General features: G+C 41.0%; 1 protein-coding gene across 1 annotated transcript in view; it reads left to right on the top strand.

Moving 5' to 3' along the window:
- PPEF1 (protein phosphatase with EF-hand domain 1) overlaps positions 1-16,776 on the top strand; it is a 133,589-nt gene that overhangs the window by 83,951 nt on the left and 32,862 nt on the right. Inside the window, 4 exon segments of the mRNA XM_003917475.5 lie at positions 971-1,137; positions 4,660-4,696; positions 6,271-6,420; positions 11,280-11,432. Coding sequence (XP_003917524.4) covers positions 971-1,137; positions 4,660-4,696; positions 6,271-6,420; positions 11,280-11,432 — 507 coding nt within the window.

Here is a 16,776-nt window from a genome sequence, read left to right as displayed (position 1 = left end):
GCGAAAGTAACCTTTTTGAAGGAGGACATGCATTTTTATATATGAGTAGTTAAATTTGTCTCTTTGTAATATATTTTTAAAACATTTGAATTTGTCTATTATGCAGTAGAAGCCATGCAGTAGGGAAATGGCCCTCTCCTTATCAAACATGACATCGAGAAAATGTAACCAGGTTACATATGTTTGTTTTGTTTTAGAGTTTTATAGTATAAGACTAAATGAATTAGTAGCTATTTTAAAGACCAGACCTTTGTTCTGATCTCTGCTGCTTTTCATGCTAATGCTATATTTAAAAGTATTATCTCATACTCAAGAGTGATATTAAAAATACTTAAAAACTGATATGGCCCAGTCAGTGGTCACTGAGAATGTACACGGGCTCTGCAGACCTGCTGTAGTTGCTGGCTGGCAGTACCTCTGACCTGCTCAGCCACATCACACCGCACCCTTCACTTGCCTGAGTGCTTTCATCTCCATTCTCCCAGGTGATCTGGGGAGGGATGTAGTGCCATCCCCATTTTGCAGATTGGGGGAATCACAGCCCCAAGGAGCTGACCATAGGGCCCCTTAGAATAAAAGATTTCTGGCTCTTAGTTTGGTGTTCTTCCTTGAATAGAAGTTTCCCTCTTTTCAGAGGAGAAGGAAGAGGTGAGAATAGCCATATTTGATAGGACAAATACCTGCTCCTACTATGAGAGGAAACTCATAGTAGGTGGTGGGTAGAATTAGCACCACCCCATCCTCCCTGGAATCTTCCATTCTTGAGCAGATTTGTCACTTTCAGGGCCTTTGCAGGAGATGCTTGTCCTGGAAGAGTAAAACTGGCTCAAGCAAGAGAGGAGATGTTTCCTGGTGGAAGAATCTGACTCAGCCTCTTTTCTGCATATTAACAGGGATGTTATGTACACAGCCTTACTTTAAAAGTATATTCTTTTAATTCCTTGTTTTTTCCCTTCTCCTCCTTCCACAGAATGGTCTCCCCTCAGAGAGCAACCCATATGTTTTTAATGGTGACTTTGTAGATCGAGGAAAGAACTCCATAGAGATCCTAATGATCCTGTGTGTGAGTTTTCTTGTCTACCCCAATGACCTGCACTTGAACAGAGGGAACCATGAAGATTTTATGATGAATCTGAGGTAACCCAGGCCTTTAGATTTTCTCTTTTAAAAGTTTCGCACTCTGGAAAATGCTGTCATATTTAGTGCCTAACAGAGATACAAGTGAGTGTATTGGAAGAGGGATGAGGGGGATCTCAAGGAGGACTTCAGTTCTTACCCCTTTCACCACCCCCATTCGTCTGCTGAGTATCAGTTGCCCTGAAACTCCCTTCCTATCTTTTCTTCCAGTTCTGTCCATTCTTTTCCCTTCTATTATGTTCTTTCTCTTGCTCCCATGCCCGACCTTCATGGGCTAAATTGTGTGTTGGATAGGTGTGTGAGGCCAGGTTTGGAGGTGTGGAAGGTTCTTCGAGCATACTTGGATGGAATCATTCTGTTACTACTCTTGGCTTGCCTCAGATATTGTCTCAGAAACTAGTTCCATGTTTTTCACCAATGCCTGTATTGTTTTCTGACACGGTAATTGCTTCTGGCATTGTTTCACATAAACATATTTACAAACACAGCATTTCAACTATCTAACTCACCGGCAACTTGAGGAATAAAGATTGGTTAGATGATTTAAGAATCTTTGCTGGGGCCGGGCGCGGTGGCTCAAGCCTGTAATCCCAGCACTTTGGGAGGCCGAGGCGGGTGGATCACGAGGTCAGGAGATCGAGACCATCCTGGCTAACATGGTGAAACCCCGTCTCTACTAAAAATACAAAAAACTAGCCGGGCGTGGTGGTGGGCGCCTGTAGTCCCAGCTACTCAGGAGGCTGAGGCAGAAGAATGGCGTGAACCCGGGAGGCGGAGCTTGCAGTGAGCTGAGATCCCGCCACTGCACTCCAGCCTGGGCGGCAGAGCGAGACTCCGTCTCAAAAAAAAAAAAAAAAAAAAAAAGAATCTTTGCTGGAAGGCACAGTAGGTGACAAATGTTCCCTTTTCCCTTCTTTTTTCCTTCTTTTAAAAAAATCTCTTGTTTTATGAAAAACAGAAATCAGTTTGCTCTAGGACAGTGGAAGATATGGCATGTCTCATGCTTTTGGTCCTGGGCTTTTGGGTGCCTTGATAAAGCTCAACAACTGATTAGTTTTGTCTTTGGGGCAGTTTGGCACCTGGCTTGAGTACAGAGTTTCAATTCTAATTCTCAAGGTATGGAAGCAAATGCTAAAACTGTGAAGGAAAAAAAATCCCAGGACTATTATCAGAGGCCCATTATATATAATATAGCTCAATACTTTAATTTAGGCATGCTGTTTATCCTTATTGCCTATCATATTTATCTAGTGTCTATGATGGTTAATGAAGGAGACATGGCCCCTGCCCTCATAGGGCTTACATCTAGCAGGGAAGACGCATGCTGAGCAGATTTTTCAAGTGTGATGAGTTTGTAAAGGGAGAATCCAACCTTGTCTGAGGGATGATGGAAGGTTCCCCCATAGAAATATGGCATTAGCCTGACAGCTGAAGAATGAATTAGGCAATCAAGAAAGAGCCATAGAGGGGGATGGGAAACAGTGTTCCACAGTGAGGGAACAACTTATGCAGAGCTCAGGACAAGACTGTTTAGATGTGAAAGAAGTTCAGGAGGACAGGAGCATAGACTGAGGGACGGGGTGGTGCCTGATAGGGCTGGAGACATAAGAAATGATTGGATGGTTCAAAGGAATTTGGAAGGACTTCCTAGAACAAGAGAATGTCACCGAAGAATGTCATAAAATTTATGTTTTAAAATGCAGTAGGGGGAGAGAGTTGGAGAGGGGCAAGTGTGAATACACGCAGGTCAATTAGGAAGTAGTTGAAGGTTAAAGGGATAGATAATGGGTTCTCATTTAGACTAGGGTAGTGGTGATGGAGATGCAAAGAAATAGATTCAAGAGGAATTTAGGCAATGATGATTTAAGGCTCAGTAACTGGATATGGGGGAGCTGAAAGAGGAGGGAATCGACTGTGCATGGTAGCTCATGCCTGTAATCCCAGCACTTTGGGAGGCCGAGGTGGGCGGATCACAAGATCAGGAGATCAGGACCATCCTGGCTAACACGGTGAAACCCCGTCTCTACTAAAAAGTACAAAAAAATTAGCCAGGTGGGGTGGCGGGCGCCTGTAGTCCCAGCTTCTTGGGAGGCTGAGGCAGGAGAATGGTGTGAACCTGGGAGGCGGAGCTTGCAGTGAGCCGAGACCGTACCACTGCACTCCAGCCTGGGCTACAGAGTGAGACTCCATCTCAAAAAAAAAAAAAAGAGAGAGGAGGGAATCAAGGATGGCCTCCAGGTTCCCAGCTTGAGTTTGGGGGTACAGTGCATCATTCATGATATTGGGAATGTGTGGAAAGAGGATAGAGGTTGGGATGAGGGGGAATGATGAATTCAGTTTGGGGTAAGCTGATTTGAAGTACTATTGAGTAGGCAGTTGAGTGTACATACGTGTCCAGAGATCAGAAATGAAGTGTGGCCTGGAACATCATCCTGTGGTATTGACACTAGATAATAACTGAAAGCCTGGGCAGGGATGAGATTCCCAAAGGAGAAAGTGAGGGGAGAAGAGAGCCTAGGATGGAATCTGAAGGAACCGCCACATTTAAGGTGAAGTAGAGGAGAGCTTGCAAAAGAGGCTCAGAAGAGCCAGGAGGAAAACCAAAAGAGTTTATGGTCACAGAATCCAAAGGAAGAAAAGTTTTCTAGAAGGATGGTAGAGTCAGCTGTATTTAGTGTTTCAGAGAGGGCGAGAAAGGTGAGGACTACAAGGCATCCATTGGATTAAACAGTGTGGACACCTTTGGTGAGTACAGAATGGAATTCATCTGAGAAAACATAACGTTACACTGTAGAAGCCTGATGTGACATGATTTCCATGGAAAGCTAGAGTGAGTGTATTGCATTTCATCTTCACAGTGTTGGATATTAAGTGCATGTACTGTTATCCCAAAGCAAGGAAAAGTAACAGAAATATTGTCATCATTGAATCTCCCTTCACTACTACTATTCAGGCATTAAGATTCCTGACACTTTCTATTAAAATCCTCAATACCATTATGGGACCTATATCAGAGAGAGCATAACAAGCCAACTTGTTACCTTCTAGGCCTTTATCTTTGTTCAGTCTTTTCTTTTTTCCAATCATTTACTGTATAGGATGTCTGATTTTCCAATCATTTACTGTATAGGATGTCTGAGAAATTCTATCTAAATGAAAAGTCTTCTCCCACACAGCTTCCCCCAGCTACCACAGCATGCTTCCCTGCATACTTGTAACATTTACACAACCTGTGCCTACCATATATTTCTTAAGTTGTCTTATAATTGTTTCACAGAAATCTATCTTCTTTCCCCAGCTATACTATAAGCTCCTTGAGGGTAGGGATGATGTCATTGGTTGCTTTTATGCTTTCCAGTCATGTGTAGCAAAGACTCAGGTAAGTAACGCTTCCAACTGAACTCTGGTTTCTTGAGTTCTTGGTGCTTGTGATACTGAGATGCCAAGGACTCCCCTTTTTGCATGACTCATGGAAGCAGGCGTTATCAACAATGAAATCATTTAAATCCCATTTTTTTTTAGGTATGGCTTCACGAAAGAAATTTTGCATAAATATAAGGTAAGACATCCTTTTTGTTCTTTTTCTTTTTCTTTTTTTTTTAGTATTCATTTTGCTGTTTCTATAGAGAAATTTAAAAAGAGCCAAGAAAGACCAGATTGATGCTTTAGGAAAGGTGATAGGCCAGCTAGTCAGAATGCATGCCAATAAAATACAAGCACAGCAGGAAGCCCTGGCCACAGTAAAGTCTTATATTTTCTTTCTGGATTAAGCCACACTTTTTCATTGTGAGTTTTGTGTAAGTTTTAGCATAGATACATATTTCATCGCTTTAAAGGTACCAAGGATTTGTTTTACTTAGGTGTGGTAAAACATGCAGACATAGAAATGACTGTCATGAAGGAAGAGATTTTTATTTACAGTTCTCTGGAAAAGGGAGGCACTACATGCCACCCTGGGGGACCGCGTGGGGGAGCACCAGAGTTGGTCAGAAGGCAGAGGGAGGCTGGGTGTGGTGGCTCACACCTGTAATCCCAGCACTTTGGGAGGCTGAGGCAGGCAGATCACGAGATCAGGAGATCAAGACCAGCCTGACCAACGTGGTGAAACCCTCTCTCTACTAAAAATATAGAAATTAGCTGGGCATGGTGGCACGCTCCTGTAATCCCAGCTACTCGGGAGACTGAGGTAGGAGAATAGCTTGAACCCGGGAGGCATAGATTACAGTGAGCCGAGATCGCACCACTGCACTCCAGGCTGGGCAACAGAGTGCGACTCCGTCTCAAAAAAAAAAAAAAAAAAGAAGGCAGAGGGAGCAAGGGGAAAACACGGTTGAGAGCCTTGATTGTGGTTTTTGTAGGACAGAGGGCGGACGGAAGCATCTGAGTGTAATCTGGTTTAGGACTGACCAGTTTGAGTAATTTCAGCCTGCTCTGGGCCACAGAGGTTGTCCCTAGTTGTCTGGTACCTGGCCCCAGGAGGAGGAGTGTGAGAGCTCCATAAAGAAGGTAGCTGGGGTGTGGGCTCTCCATTGCTTGGTTTGCTTATGAAGGGCGAGTCATTGACTGTCTAGGAATTAGCTAGCCCTGGGAGGGACAGTCTCTCCTTCAGAGTCAGCAAGGCCCCAAGATGTCATAGTATCAAAAATACAGAATAAAGGGCCGGGCACAGTGGCTCACACCTGTAATCCCAGCACTTTGGGAGGCTGAGGTGGGCGGATCACCTGAGGTCAGGAGTTCGAGACCAGCCTGGCCAACATGGAGAAACCCCGTCTCTACTGAAAATACAAACATTAGCTGGGCGTGGTGGCACACGCCTTTAGTCCCAGCTACTTGGGAGGCTGAGGCAGGAGACTCGCTTGAACCTGGGAGGCAGAAGTTACAGTGAGCCCAGGTGGCGCCACTGCACTCCAATGTGCAACAGAGTGAGACTCCATCTCAAAAAAAAAAAAAAAAAAAAAAACACACACACACACAGAATAAAAAGACATGATAAATACCTGCTAACTGGTTAGTGACTCCTTGCTGACTTCCTTTGAGTGGCCTGAAAACCATTACTTTTTGTCCATACATGGGGACTATTCAATAAACTGAACCTATCAGAAAAACAAAACTTACTCAAGCTCTTACTTACAGCTACATGGAAAAAGAATCTTACAAATCTTGGAAGAACTCTATGCCTGGCTCCCAATCGGTACGATCGTTGACAATGAAATCCTGGTCATCCATGGTGGGATATCAGAGACCACAGACTTGAATTTACTCCACCGTGTAGAGAGGAACAAAGTAAGAAGTAATGTTGGCATGAATCTTCTCTCAGGGATTTAGAAGGAAATATGTACCTCTTCATTTATTATTTTGAATTGATTTGTGTTTTAGTGGTTGTAACTCTAAAAAGATTATAGATTTTATTAGAGTATATAAAAGTATACATTTTAAGAAAAATCTATGCATGATAAAGAACTAAGTGGGTAACTTCTATATATGGAAAAAAATTTAAATTCATGTTGAGGGTGGAAAAATGAGGAAATGTTGGCATTTTATGTCGTTTCTAAAAGTGAAAAATCCTGATTTTTAAAATTAAAATCTCAATTAATTCATTCATTTATATTGTGGTAAAATATACATAACATAAAACTTGCCACTGTAACCATTTTTAAGTGTATAGTTCAGAGGTATTAAGTATATTCACATTGTTGTGCAACCATCACCATCACTACCATCTATTTACAGAATTTTCCATCATTCCAGACTGAAACTCTGGACCTGTTAAACACTAACTACCCAGTCTCCCCTCTCCCAGCCCCTGGCAACCACCATTCTACCTTCTGTCTATGAATTTCACTACTCTAGGTACTTATATAAGTGAAATCACTTATATAAGTGCAATTTATTTCTGAATTGATATGATTTCCCACATAATACACATCAAATAACTTAGGATAATTTTTTTGGAAATATTTTTTGAAATGTTTAAATAATCATGCTAAATACAAGCAGAGTGGGAACTAGTATGGAACCTCTGAGACAAGTGGCAATGTGGTGCCTGTGAAGATCTCACGCCTCGTGAAGGGTTCCTTGGACGGGTCTTACAGGGTCACTGGAGTTGTCTTCCTCCTCTACCTGGGCCAAGAGGAAGCCCTTAGGCTAGAGGTGTAGGGGGCGCCACATGGGTTGAGGACCAGTAATAGCAGTGGAGCCAGATGATGCTCTATGGTCCTAGTGGGAAACCTGAACTGTTACCCCTCAGGACTGATCATCAACTTCCAACCAACCTGGGCGGGGGGCGTCTAGAGCTGGAATTTAATCTGATAGAGACAGAAATGTGACCCCAGTGGCACCTTGACTTTTTGGATCCTTTATACCTTTATACACATGTGAATGAGAACGTTGTTGCTAGCATCCTCCCCTCTTTTAAATTAAAGTTTAATAAGTCTGACCTCCAGACCAGATGAGATCCCCTTTTATATACTGTCAAGCCCCTTGTACATATCTTTCATCACAGTTACCAAATTTAAGTAAGAAATTGTGGTACTGTTTGTTTATTATCTTCCTCTGTTTTTCTAGTCCATTGATAAAACCCCAGCACCTGGGATGTAGTAAGTATTTAATATTCATTAACTATCTCCTGAGAGATTTAAGATCAAAGCAGGGCAAACCTAAAACAAAACTGAGGCCGGGCACGGTGGCTCACACCTGTAATCCCAGCACTTTGGGAGGCCGAGGCAGGCGGATCATGAGGTCAGGAGATTGAGACCATCCTGGCTAACATGGTGAAACCCTGTCTCTACTAAAAATACAAAAAATTAGCCGGGCGTGGTGGTGGGCACCTGTAGTCCCAGCTACTCGGGAGGCTGAGGCAGGAGAATGGCGTGAACCCAGGAGGTGGAGCTTGCAGTGAGCTGAGATCGCGCCACTGCACTCCAGCCTGGGCGACAAGGCGAGACTCCGTCTCAAAAAAAAAAAAAAAAAAAAAAAAACTGAATAGAAAGTTTTTTACAGCCCTCTCCTGATTCTGTGGTGATTTTACATACCACCGTTTCCCACCTCACCAACTGATGATGGTGCATCCTGGCTTATATCTGTTGTCCTGTTGTAATTATTAATAGTACCTCCTTTTACTCTTAAAAAAAGAAAAATCCCAGTTGCAGCCAGGCGTGCTAGCTCACCCCTGTAATTCCAGCACTTTGGGAGGTTGAGGTGGGCAGATCGCTTGAGACCAGGAGTTTGAGACCAGTCTGGTCAACATAGCAAGACCTCAGCTCTACAAAAAAGAAAAAAATTAGCCAGGAGTGGTGGTGCACACCTGTGGTCTCAGCTACTTGGGAGGCTGAAGCATGGGGACTGCTTGAACCCAGGAGTTTGAGATTGCAGTGAGCTATGATTGCACCACTGCACTCCAGCCTGCATGACAGAGAGACCTTGTCTCAAAACAAACAAACAAACAAACAAAAAAATGCAACAAAACCCAGTTGCAATAAAATTTAAGCCCACTCTAAGTTTAAGGTACCTTTCCCATTATATCAGCGAGTAGTCAAGCCAATAAGACATTTTGATCAAGATATAATAGTCAGTATTAACATAATGAGTGGATTAGATTCTAGCCAAGAGCACAAGGGAACATGATGTCTTTGTCAGTCAAATATTGGCAAACACAGGGCATGAATGCCACACTCTATCGCCACCTGCCCTATGACTACAGTGCTAATCAGTCATGGCAGCCTCTTCCAATTGATCAGATTGAAAACTTTTGCTTTCCTGAAGTTAGCCTGAGCAGCCAGGTCTATCAAGGGCTTTTTGAGATATTGAGAAGATGCCTCTGGGATGTCCCTCACTAGCTCTGTGGAGATCCCAAGTTGAGAGCCACCTTAACATAGTAAAGACTGTGAGGCTGTAACATTAGACAGACAGAACTAGGTTAACATCCTGCCTCTGCCACTTCCTGGGTGACTGGGCAACATACTGAAGTTTTTAATCCTTGGTTTCCACACTTATAAACTGAAGATAAAAATACCTACCATATTGGATTGTTGGGATGATTAAATGTAATTACCTATATGAAGAAAATGGTGGCCAGGTTTGGTGGCTCACACCTGTAATCCTAGCACTTTGGGAGGCTGAGGCATGCGGATCATTTGAGGGTAGGAATTCAAGACCCGCCTGGTCAGAAAGGTGAAACCCTGTCTTTACTAAAATACAAAAAAATAGCTGGGCATGGTGGTACACACTTGTAATCGCAGCTACTTGGGAGGCTGAGGCGGGAGGATCACTTGAACCCAGGAGGCTGACGCTGCAGTGAACCAAGATCAAGCCACTGCACTCCAGCCTGGGCGACAGTAAAACACTATTTCAGAAAAAAAGAAAGAAAAAAAAAAAAAAAGAAAAGGGAAGGGAAGGGAAGAAAATGGCATATACTACTAAACATATAGCTCTCTCCTCCAGTTCTCTCTTCTTTTTTCCTGATATTTGATTCTGAGGTTTGTGTTTCAGTCACCAATACAGATCCTGGGGAGGAGTTTGTGGGCCAGCAATTTTCTCAAGATACCTAAAGTTTCACCTCCTTCAGGGATCACTGTTCTACCTGCTCATAAGACTGGCTTTAAAGATAGAAATTCAACTTGTATATTGTTTGTGTCTTCTACCCTTCCTTGGGTGAGGTTGAACTGGTAACACACACTTGTTGTATTAAATATCGTTGAACTATAGTGAAAATGATAGGTTCAACTATTTGGAACTCTATCAGATGAGACATAAAAGTAGATTTTTCCAGTCCAATTTTATAACCCCCACTTTCCCATCCCATAGGACCCTCCAACCCTCTGTGGCAGGAGGGACCGTACTTCCTGATTTACACCTGTGGTCACCATGGTATCATTGTTAACAGGGGAGGGGAAGGGTTGGGGGAATTTGATGACAACCTCTATTCTAGGTTCATTTAAGGTATTTTGTAAGGTGGGCAGGTTGAGGAGGGTCAACGCAGAGGGACTAAAGAATGAAGGTGGCTCATGCCTATAGTCCTAGCACATTGTGAGGCCGAAGTGAGAGGATCACTTGAGACCAGAAGTTCAAGACCAGACCAGCCTGGGTAACATAGCAAGACCCCATCTCTACCAAAAAAAAAAAAAAAAAAGAAGTGAGTTGTGTGGACCCAAGTCCAGAGGGTCCTCCCAGAATATTCTGCTCTGCCCGTAATGGGGACATTTGCTGGCAGGAGACAGGGCAGGTAGGCTGTGAACTAGCTAGCAATAGCTGAGCTTGAATTTCTACCTAGCTCAATGAGACAGGACCTCAGAATAAGATTCAATTTCATTTTTGAAAAATAAAGGTAAGATTTCCTACACACTCTAGTTTGTAAAAGAAACTAAGTACCTACCACAGAGAATTTGTCGATCACTGAACTATGGCCACTAGTATAACAGAAGTATTGTTTAACATTGTTTTGTTTAAAGAGATGGTGCTACAAAGAAACAAGTATAAAATCACAGTCTCTGCTTGTGTAAGGGAACAAGAGGGATTCTAGTAATTGATGCCCTATCAGAAAGACATTTTGTTTTCCAAAGAAACACAGCAGTTTTGTTGCCAGGATTGGAGAACATCGTCAATGGCTGGCAGAGTCAGGCTGAGAACCACAATACATTTAGGTTGAAGGGCTTCTGAAGTTTTCAACCTATGTCTCCTTTAAGAACTTTCTTGGACACATGTATCTTTTCTCATTTCTTCTGGAAAGCATAACAAAATGCACAGCAGCCACCCTCTTAAGAGGTGTTTCTGAACTCCTGAAAATCCTATGGCTAGATAAAGGCTCAATAGGAGACTAGTTGCCCCTACCTTAGCATCTTCCATTTTCTGTGTGGATGCCACAGAATGTGTTTAACACCTACAGAGAAACTCCAATGAAACACAGAAACTTTCTTTATAGGGCAATGTCTGTAATTGAAAAATGTACCAACAGATTGTAACAGACCCACTTTACAGACATCAGTGGATAAGTGAGATGTAGGAGGTGGGTGAGATGCAAAAAGTGACCGTATGTTTTTCACTGGGTTGTGGCACCACGATATAGAAAGAATCCCAACTGGGACTGAAATCTCTGTATGCAACAGAATAAGCAGAGGGATGGACTGAGGCATGAATTTGTTTTATAGATGAAATCTGTGCTGATACCACCAACGGAAACAAACAGAGACTATGACACTGACTCGAAGCACAATAAAGTAGGTGTGACTTTTAATGCACATGGAAGAATCAAAACAAATGGATCTCCTATTGAACACTTACCAAAGCATGAATGGGAACAGGTAGGTAATCAGGGTGTTCACTGCAGTGGCAACAACGACACCAGCGTGCATGCTGCCCCTTACAATATATAGATAAAGAGTGACTTTACTTTCACAAGCAGACCACATGATTCTCTTGGAATTCATCACTATATTTTAAACAGCTTTATTGAGATATAATTCACATACCATGTAACTCACCCATTTAAATTGTATAATTCAATGGTTTTTCGTATATTCACAGTGTTGTACAACTAGCATCACAATCTAATTTTAGAACGTTTTCATCATCTGAGAAAGAAACTACATACCTATTGGCATCACTCCCCACTCCCTTCTGTAGCCACCCTGTGCCACCTAACAGCCTTAGGCAACCCTCAGTCAGCTATCTGTCTTTACAGATTTGCCTATTCTGAACATGTTGTAGAAATGGACACATAAGTGATGTTTTGTGTCTGGCTTCTTTCACTCAGCACAATGTTCTGGAGGCTCATCCATGTTGTAGCATGTATCAGTACTCAACATCTATTTGTTGCTGAATAATATTCCATTATATGGATATACACATTGTATTTATTCATTCATAAGTTGATGGACATTTGGGTTGTTTCCACTTTTTGGCTATTATGAATAATCCTTCTGTGAACCATCACATACAAGTTTTTCTGTGCACGTATGTTTTTATTTCTCCTAAGTGTATATCTAGGAGTGGAACTGCTGAGTCATAAGCTAACTCTTAATCAAGTTTAACATTTTAAGAAAGTCCCAAACTGTTTTCCCAAGTGGCTGCACCATTTTACATTTCCACTAGCAATGGATGAAGGTTCCAGTTTCTCCACATCCTCTCTAACACTTGTTATTGTCTATCATTTGGATTATAGCCATCCCAGAGGGCATGAGATGGAATCTCATTATAGTTTTGATTTGCATTTCTCTAATGACTAATGATGTCAAGCATCTTTTCATGTGTTTACTGGATATTTGTAGATCTTCTTTGGAGAAGTGTCTATTCAGATCCTTTGCCTATCTTAAAAATTGAGTTATTTATCTTTTTATTATTGCATTGTAAGAGGTTTTTCAAATATATTCTACGTACAAATCCTTTATCAGGGATATTATTTGCAAATACCCTCTCCCATTCTGTGGGTTGTCTGTTCCCCTTTCTTGATGGTGTCCTTTGCAGTACAGCAGTTTTTAATTTTGATGATGCCCAGTCAAAATGATATATTTTTTCTCTTTGGTTGCTCATGTTTTTGATGTTGTATCAAAGCTACTGCCTAACCCAAAGTCATAAAGATCTATTACTTTGTTTTCTTCTAAGAATTTTATACATTTAGCTCTTAAATTTAGGTGTCTGATCCATTTTGAGTTAATTTTTGTGTGTGGTGGGAGTTGAGATTCCAAATTCTTTCTGTGTTATGTGGATATTTAGTTATCCCAGCACCATTTCTTTTTTTTTTTTTTCTTTTTTTTTTTGAGACAAAGTCTCGCTCTGTCACCCAAGCTGGAGTGCAGTGGTGCGATCTCGGCTCACTGCAACCTTTGCCTCCCAAGTAGCTTGGATTACAGGCATGCATTACCACACCCGGCTAATTTTTGTATTTTTAGTAGAGATAAGGTTTCACCATGTTGGCCAGGCTGGTCTCAAACTCCTGACCTTAGGTGATCTGCCCACCTTGGCCTCCCAAACTGCTGGGATTACAGGCGTGAGCCACTGTGCCCGGCCACCAGCACCATTTCTTAAAAATACTATACTTTCCTTATTAATTTTTCTTGACACCCTTATCAAAAAATCAGTTAACCATAATAAAAGGATTTATTTCTAGACTCTTAATTATAGTTCACAATTCTATGTTTATCCTTATGTCAATACTGTACAATTTTGATTACTGTAGCTTTGTGGGAAGTTTTAAAATTGGAAAGTGTGAGTTCTCCAACTTTGTTCTTCTTTTTCCAGATTGTTTTGGCTATTCTGGGTCCCTTGAATTTCCATATGAATTTTAGGATTAGTTTGTCAATATCTACCAAAAAGCAGCTGGGATATTGGTAGGGTTGCCTTGAATCCATAGGTCAGTTTGGGTACTATGGCTGTCTTGAGATGTCTTTCCATTTATTTAGATCTTTAATTTCAACAATGTATACACATATACACGTCTTGCTCTTGTTTTGTTAAATTTATTTCCTAGGTGTTTTTGATGCTATTGTAAATAGAATTGTTTTCTTTTTTTTTTTTTTTTTTTTTTTGAGACGGAGTCCTGCTCTGTCGCCCAGACTGGAGTGCAGTGGCCGGATCTCAGCTCACTGCAAGCTCCGCCTCCCGGGTTTATGCCATTCTCCTGCCTCAGCCTCCCGAGTAGCTGGGACTACAGGCGCCCGCCACCTCGCCCGGCTAGTTTTTTGTATTTTTTAGTAGAGACGGGGTTTCACCGTGTTAGCCAGGATGGTCTTGATCTCCTGACCTCATGATCCGCCCGTCTCAGCCTCCCAAAGTGCTGGGATTACAGGCTTGTGCCACCGCGCCCGGCCTAGAATTGTTTTCTTAATTACATTTTGGATTGTTCATTGCTAGTGTATAGAAATACAACTGACTTTTATATACTGACATTGTGTTGTGAACGTTGATAAACGTATTAGTTCTAATGGTTTTTAGTGGATTTTTTGAGATTTTCCACATACAAGATTATGTTATCTGTGAATAATTTTATTTCTTCCTTTCCAATCTGTCTGCCTTTTCTTTTCCTTTTTTTCTTTTTGTTTAATTGCCTTGTCTAGAACCTCCAGTACACTGTTGAATAAAAGTGAAGAGAGTAGATATGTTTGTCTTGTTCATGATACTGGGGAAAGCATTCAGTCTTTCATCAAGTATGATATTAGCTGTGTATTTGTTTGTAGTGGCCTTTTATTACATTGAGGAAGTTTCTTTCTATGCTTAGTTTATTGAGTGTTTTTATTGTGAAAGAGTGTTGGATTTTGTCAAGTGCTTTTTCTGAATACATTAAAATGATGTGTTCTTTCCCTTTATTCTATTAATATGGTATATTATATTAATTGATTTCAGAGATGTTAAACCAAACTGACATTCCTGGGATAAATTCCACTTAGTCATGATGTACAATCCACCTTCTATGTTGCTGGCTTCCATTTGGTAGTATTTTTTTGAGGATTTTTGCATTTATATTCATAAGAGCTATTGGTCTATGGTTTTCTTTTCTTGTGATATCTTTGTCTGGTTTTGATATAAGTTTGGCCTCATAAGAGGAATTAGAAAGCATTGTCACCTCTTCTATGTTTTAGAAGAGGCTGTGAAGGATTTATTTTAATTCTTCAAATGTTTGATAGAATCCATCAGTGAAGCCATCTGGGCCTGGGCTTTTCTTTGTAGGAAGTTTTAAAATTACTAATTTCAATATTTTTCCTTGCTATAGTTGTATTCAAATGTCTTGTTTCTTCTTGAGTAGTTTGTGTTTTGGTAGTTGTGTCTTTCTTGGAATTTGTTTCATTTCCCGAAACAAATTCATTTCATGAAATTCATTTCATCTACTTTGTCTAATTTGTTGACCTAAAGTTGTTTGTAGTACTCCTTTATAATTTTTTTTTCTCTTGAAAGTTTGGTAGTAATATTCCCTCTTTCATTCCTGATATTAGTAATTTGAGTCTCTGTTTTTTCTTGGTTTCTCAGTCTCACTAAGGTTTGTCAATGTTATTGATCTTTTTGAAGAACCAACTTTTAGTTTTATTGATTTTTCTCTATTGTTGTCTATTAGCTATTTCATTTATTTCTGCACTAATTATTAACAGTGGAGGGTGTCCAGGTTCTTGGCGTCTTGAACAATGAATTGGACAAAACACACAAACAAGGCAAGGAGGGAATGAAGGGTTTTATTGAAATGAAAGTACATTCCACAGTGTGGGAGTGGCCTGAGCATAGGGGCTGAAAGGCCCTGTTATAGAATTTTTGGGAGTTTCAATACCCCCTAGAGGATTCCATTGGTTACTTGGAGTACACCCTATGTAAATGAAGAGTTTGAAGTAAAGTTACAGAGTCATTTACAGCATAAACCCTACGGAAAGGATATTTCCTGTCATAGCTGAAGTGTGAATTGGCCTTATGTTCCCTGCCTCCAGACCCTATTTTCCTGCCTCATAATCTTTATCATTTCCTTCCTTCTGCTTGTTTTAGGTTTAGTTTGCTCTTCTTTTTTTAGTTTCCTTAGAAGGTAATATCATTGATTTGAGATCCTTTTTATTTTTTAATAAAGATACAAATCTTCCTTTAAGTACTGCTTTAGCTCCATCCCTTAAGTTTGCTATGTTATTAAACAATTGCTACTGACTTAAAAAAAATAGTTTTGCTATGTTGTGCTTTTGTTTTCAATAGTATTGTCTAAATATCCTTGTGATTAACTTATCTGTTATTTGGTAGTGTGTTGTTTAATTTCCACATATTTATGAATTCCCCATATTTCTTTCGTTTATTGATTTAAAATTTAATTTGATTGTGGTCAGAGAATACATGCTTTGCCTGATTTAAATTCCTTTAAAACTTTTTTTCTTTTTTTGGTAAATCCTTTTAAAATTTGTTGAGGCTTTTTTTGTGGCCTAGCATATGGTTTATCCTGGAGAATGCTCCATGTGCACTTTAGAAGACTATATATTTCACTCTTATTGGGTGGAGTGTTTTATATCTGTCTCTTTGAACATATTTATAATAGTTGCTTTGAAATCTTTGTCTGCTAAGTCAACGTCTAGTCCCTTTAAAAGCAGTTTTTATTGCCTGCTTCCCCACTCTGCCCCTCACCCCCCACCCCCTACCCCTGCCCCGCCCTCTTCGCATGTCGTGTAATCTTACATTGTAGTAACCCTAGGTAGTTATTCCCATGCCCCTCTGGGGCTTGTTGTTATTTGCTTTTTTGTTTGTTTGTTGAGTGACTTGTCTGGACTAGTTTAGTGAAGTCTATTCCCCTTCAGTGTGCAGCCTCTGATGTCACTCTTCACAGAGTGCTGCCTTGGGCATGCATACAGTTTCTCCGACCACCCGGGCTACTGTGGTTTTAATTGGGCTCTCTTTGTCTCTTTCCCTGATCTCTCCTTTAAGCTTCGTACCCATCTGCCTCTATTTGAAGCAGTCCCAGCTGTTAGCCTTCACTAATTGCTAGCTGATTGCTCTATTGTTTTTAACAATGCCCTGGCCCACAGAGTGTTCTACAGTCTGATCCGATTAAAGCTGGACCCCTTCGCAGGGGCAGGGCTTTAACCATGTTTGAGGCTTACTCCGACCTCCACAAAGGCTCCTTTCTCATCTGTCTGTTTCCCCGATTCAGTCTGTTAAATTTCTTCTAGCTGGTGTACTGTTGCTACTAGTATC

This window comes from Papio anubis, chromosome X, assembly GCF_008728515.1.
Source record: "Papio anubis isolate 15944 chromosome X, Panubis1.0, whole genome shotgun sequence".
Taxonomy (NCBI): Eukaryota; Metazoa; Chordata; class Mammalia; order Primates; family Cercopithecidae; genus Papio; species Papio anubis.
This window is presented reverse-complemented; position numbering and strand designations above follow the sequence as displayed.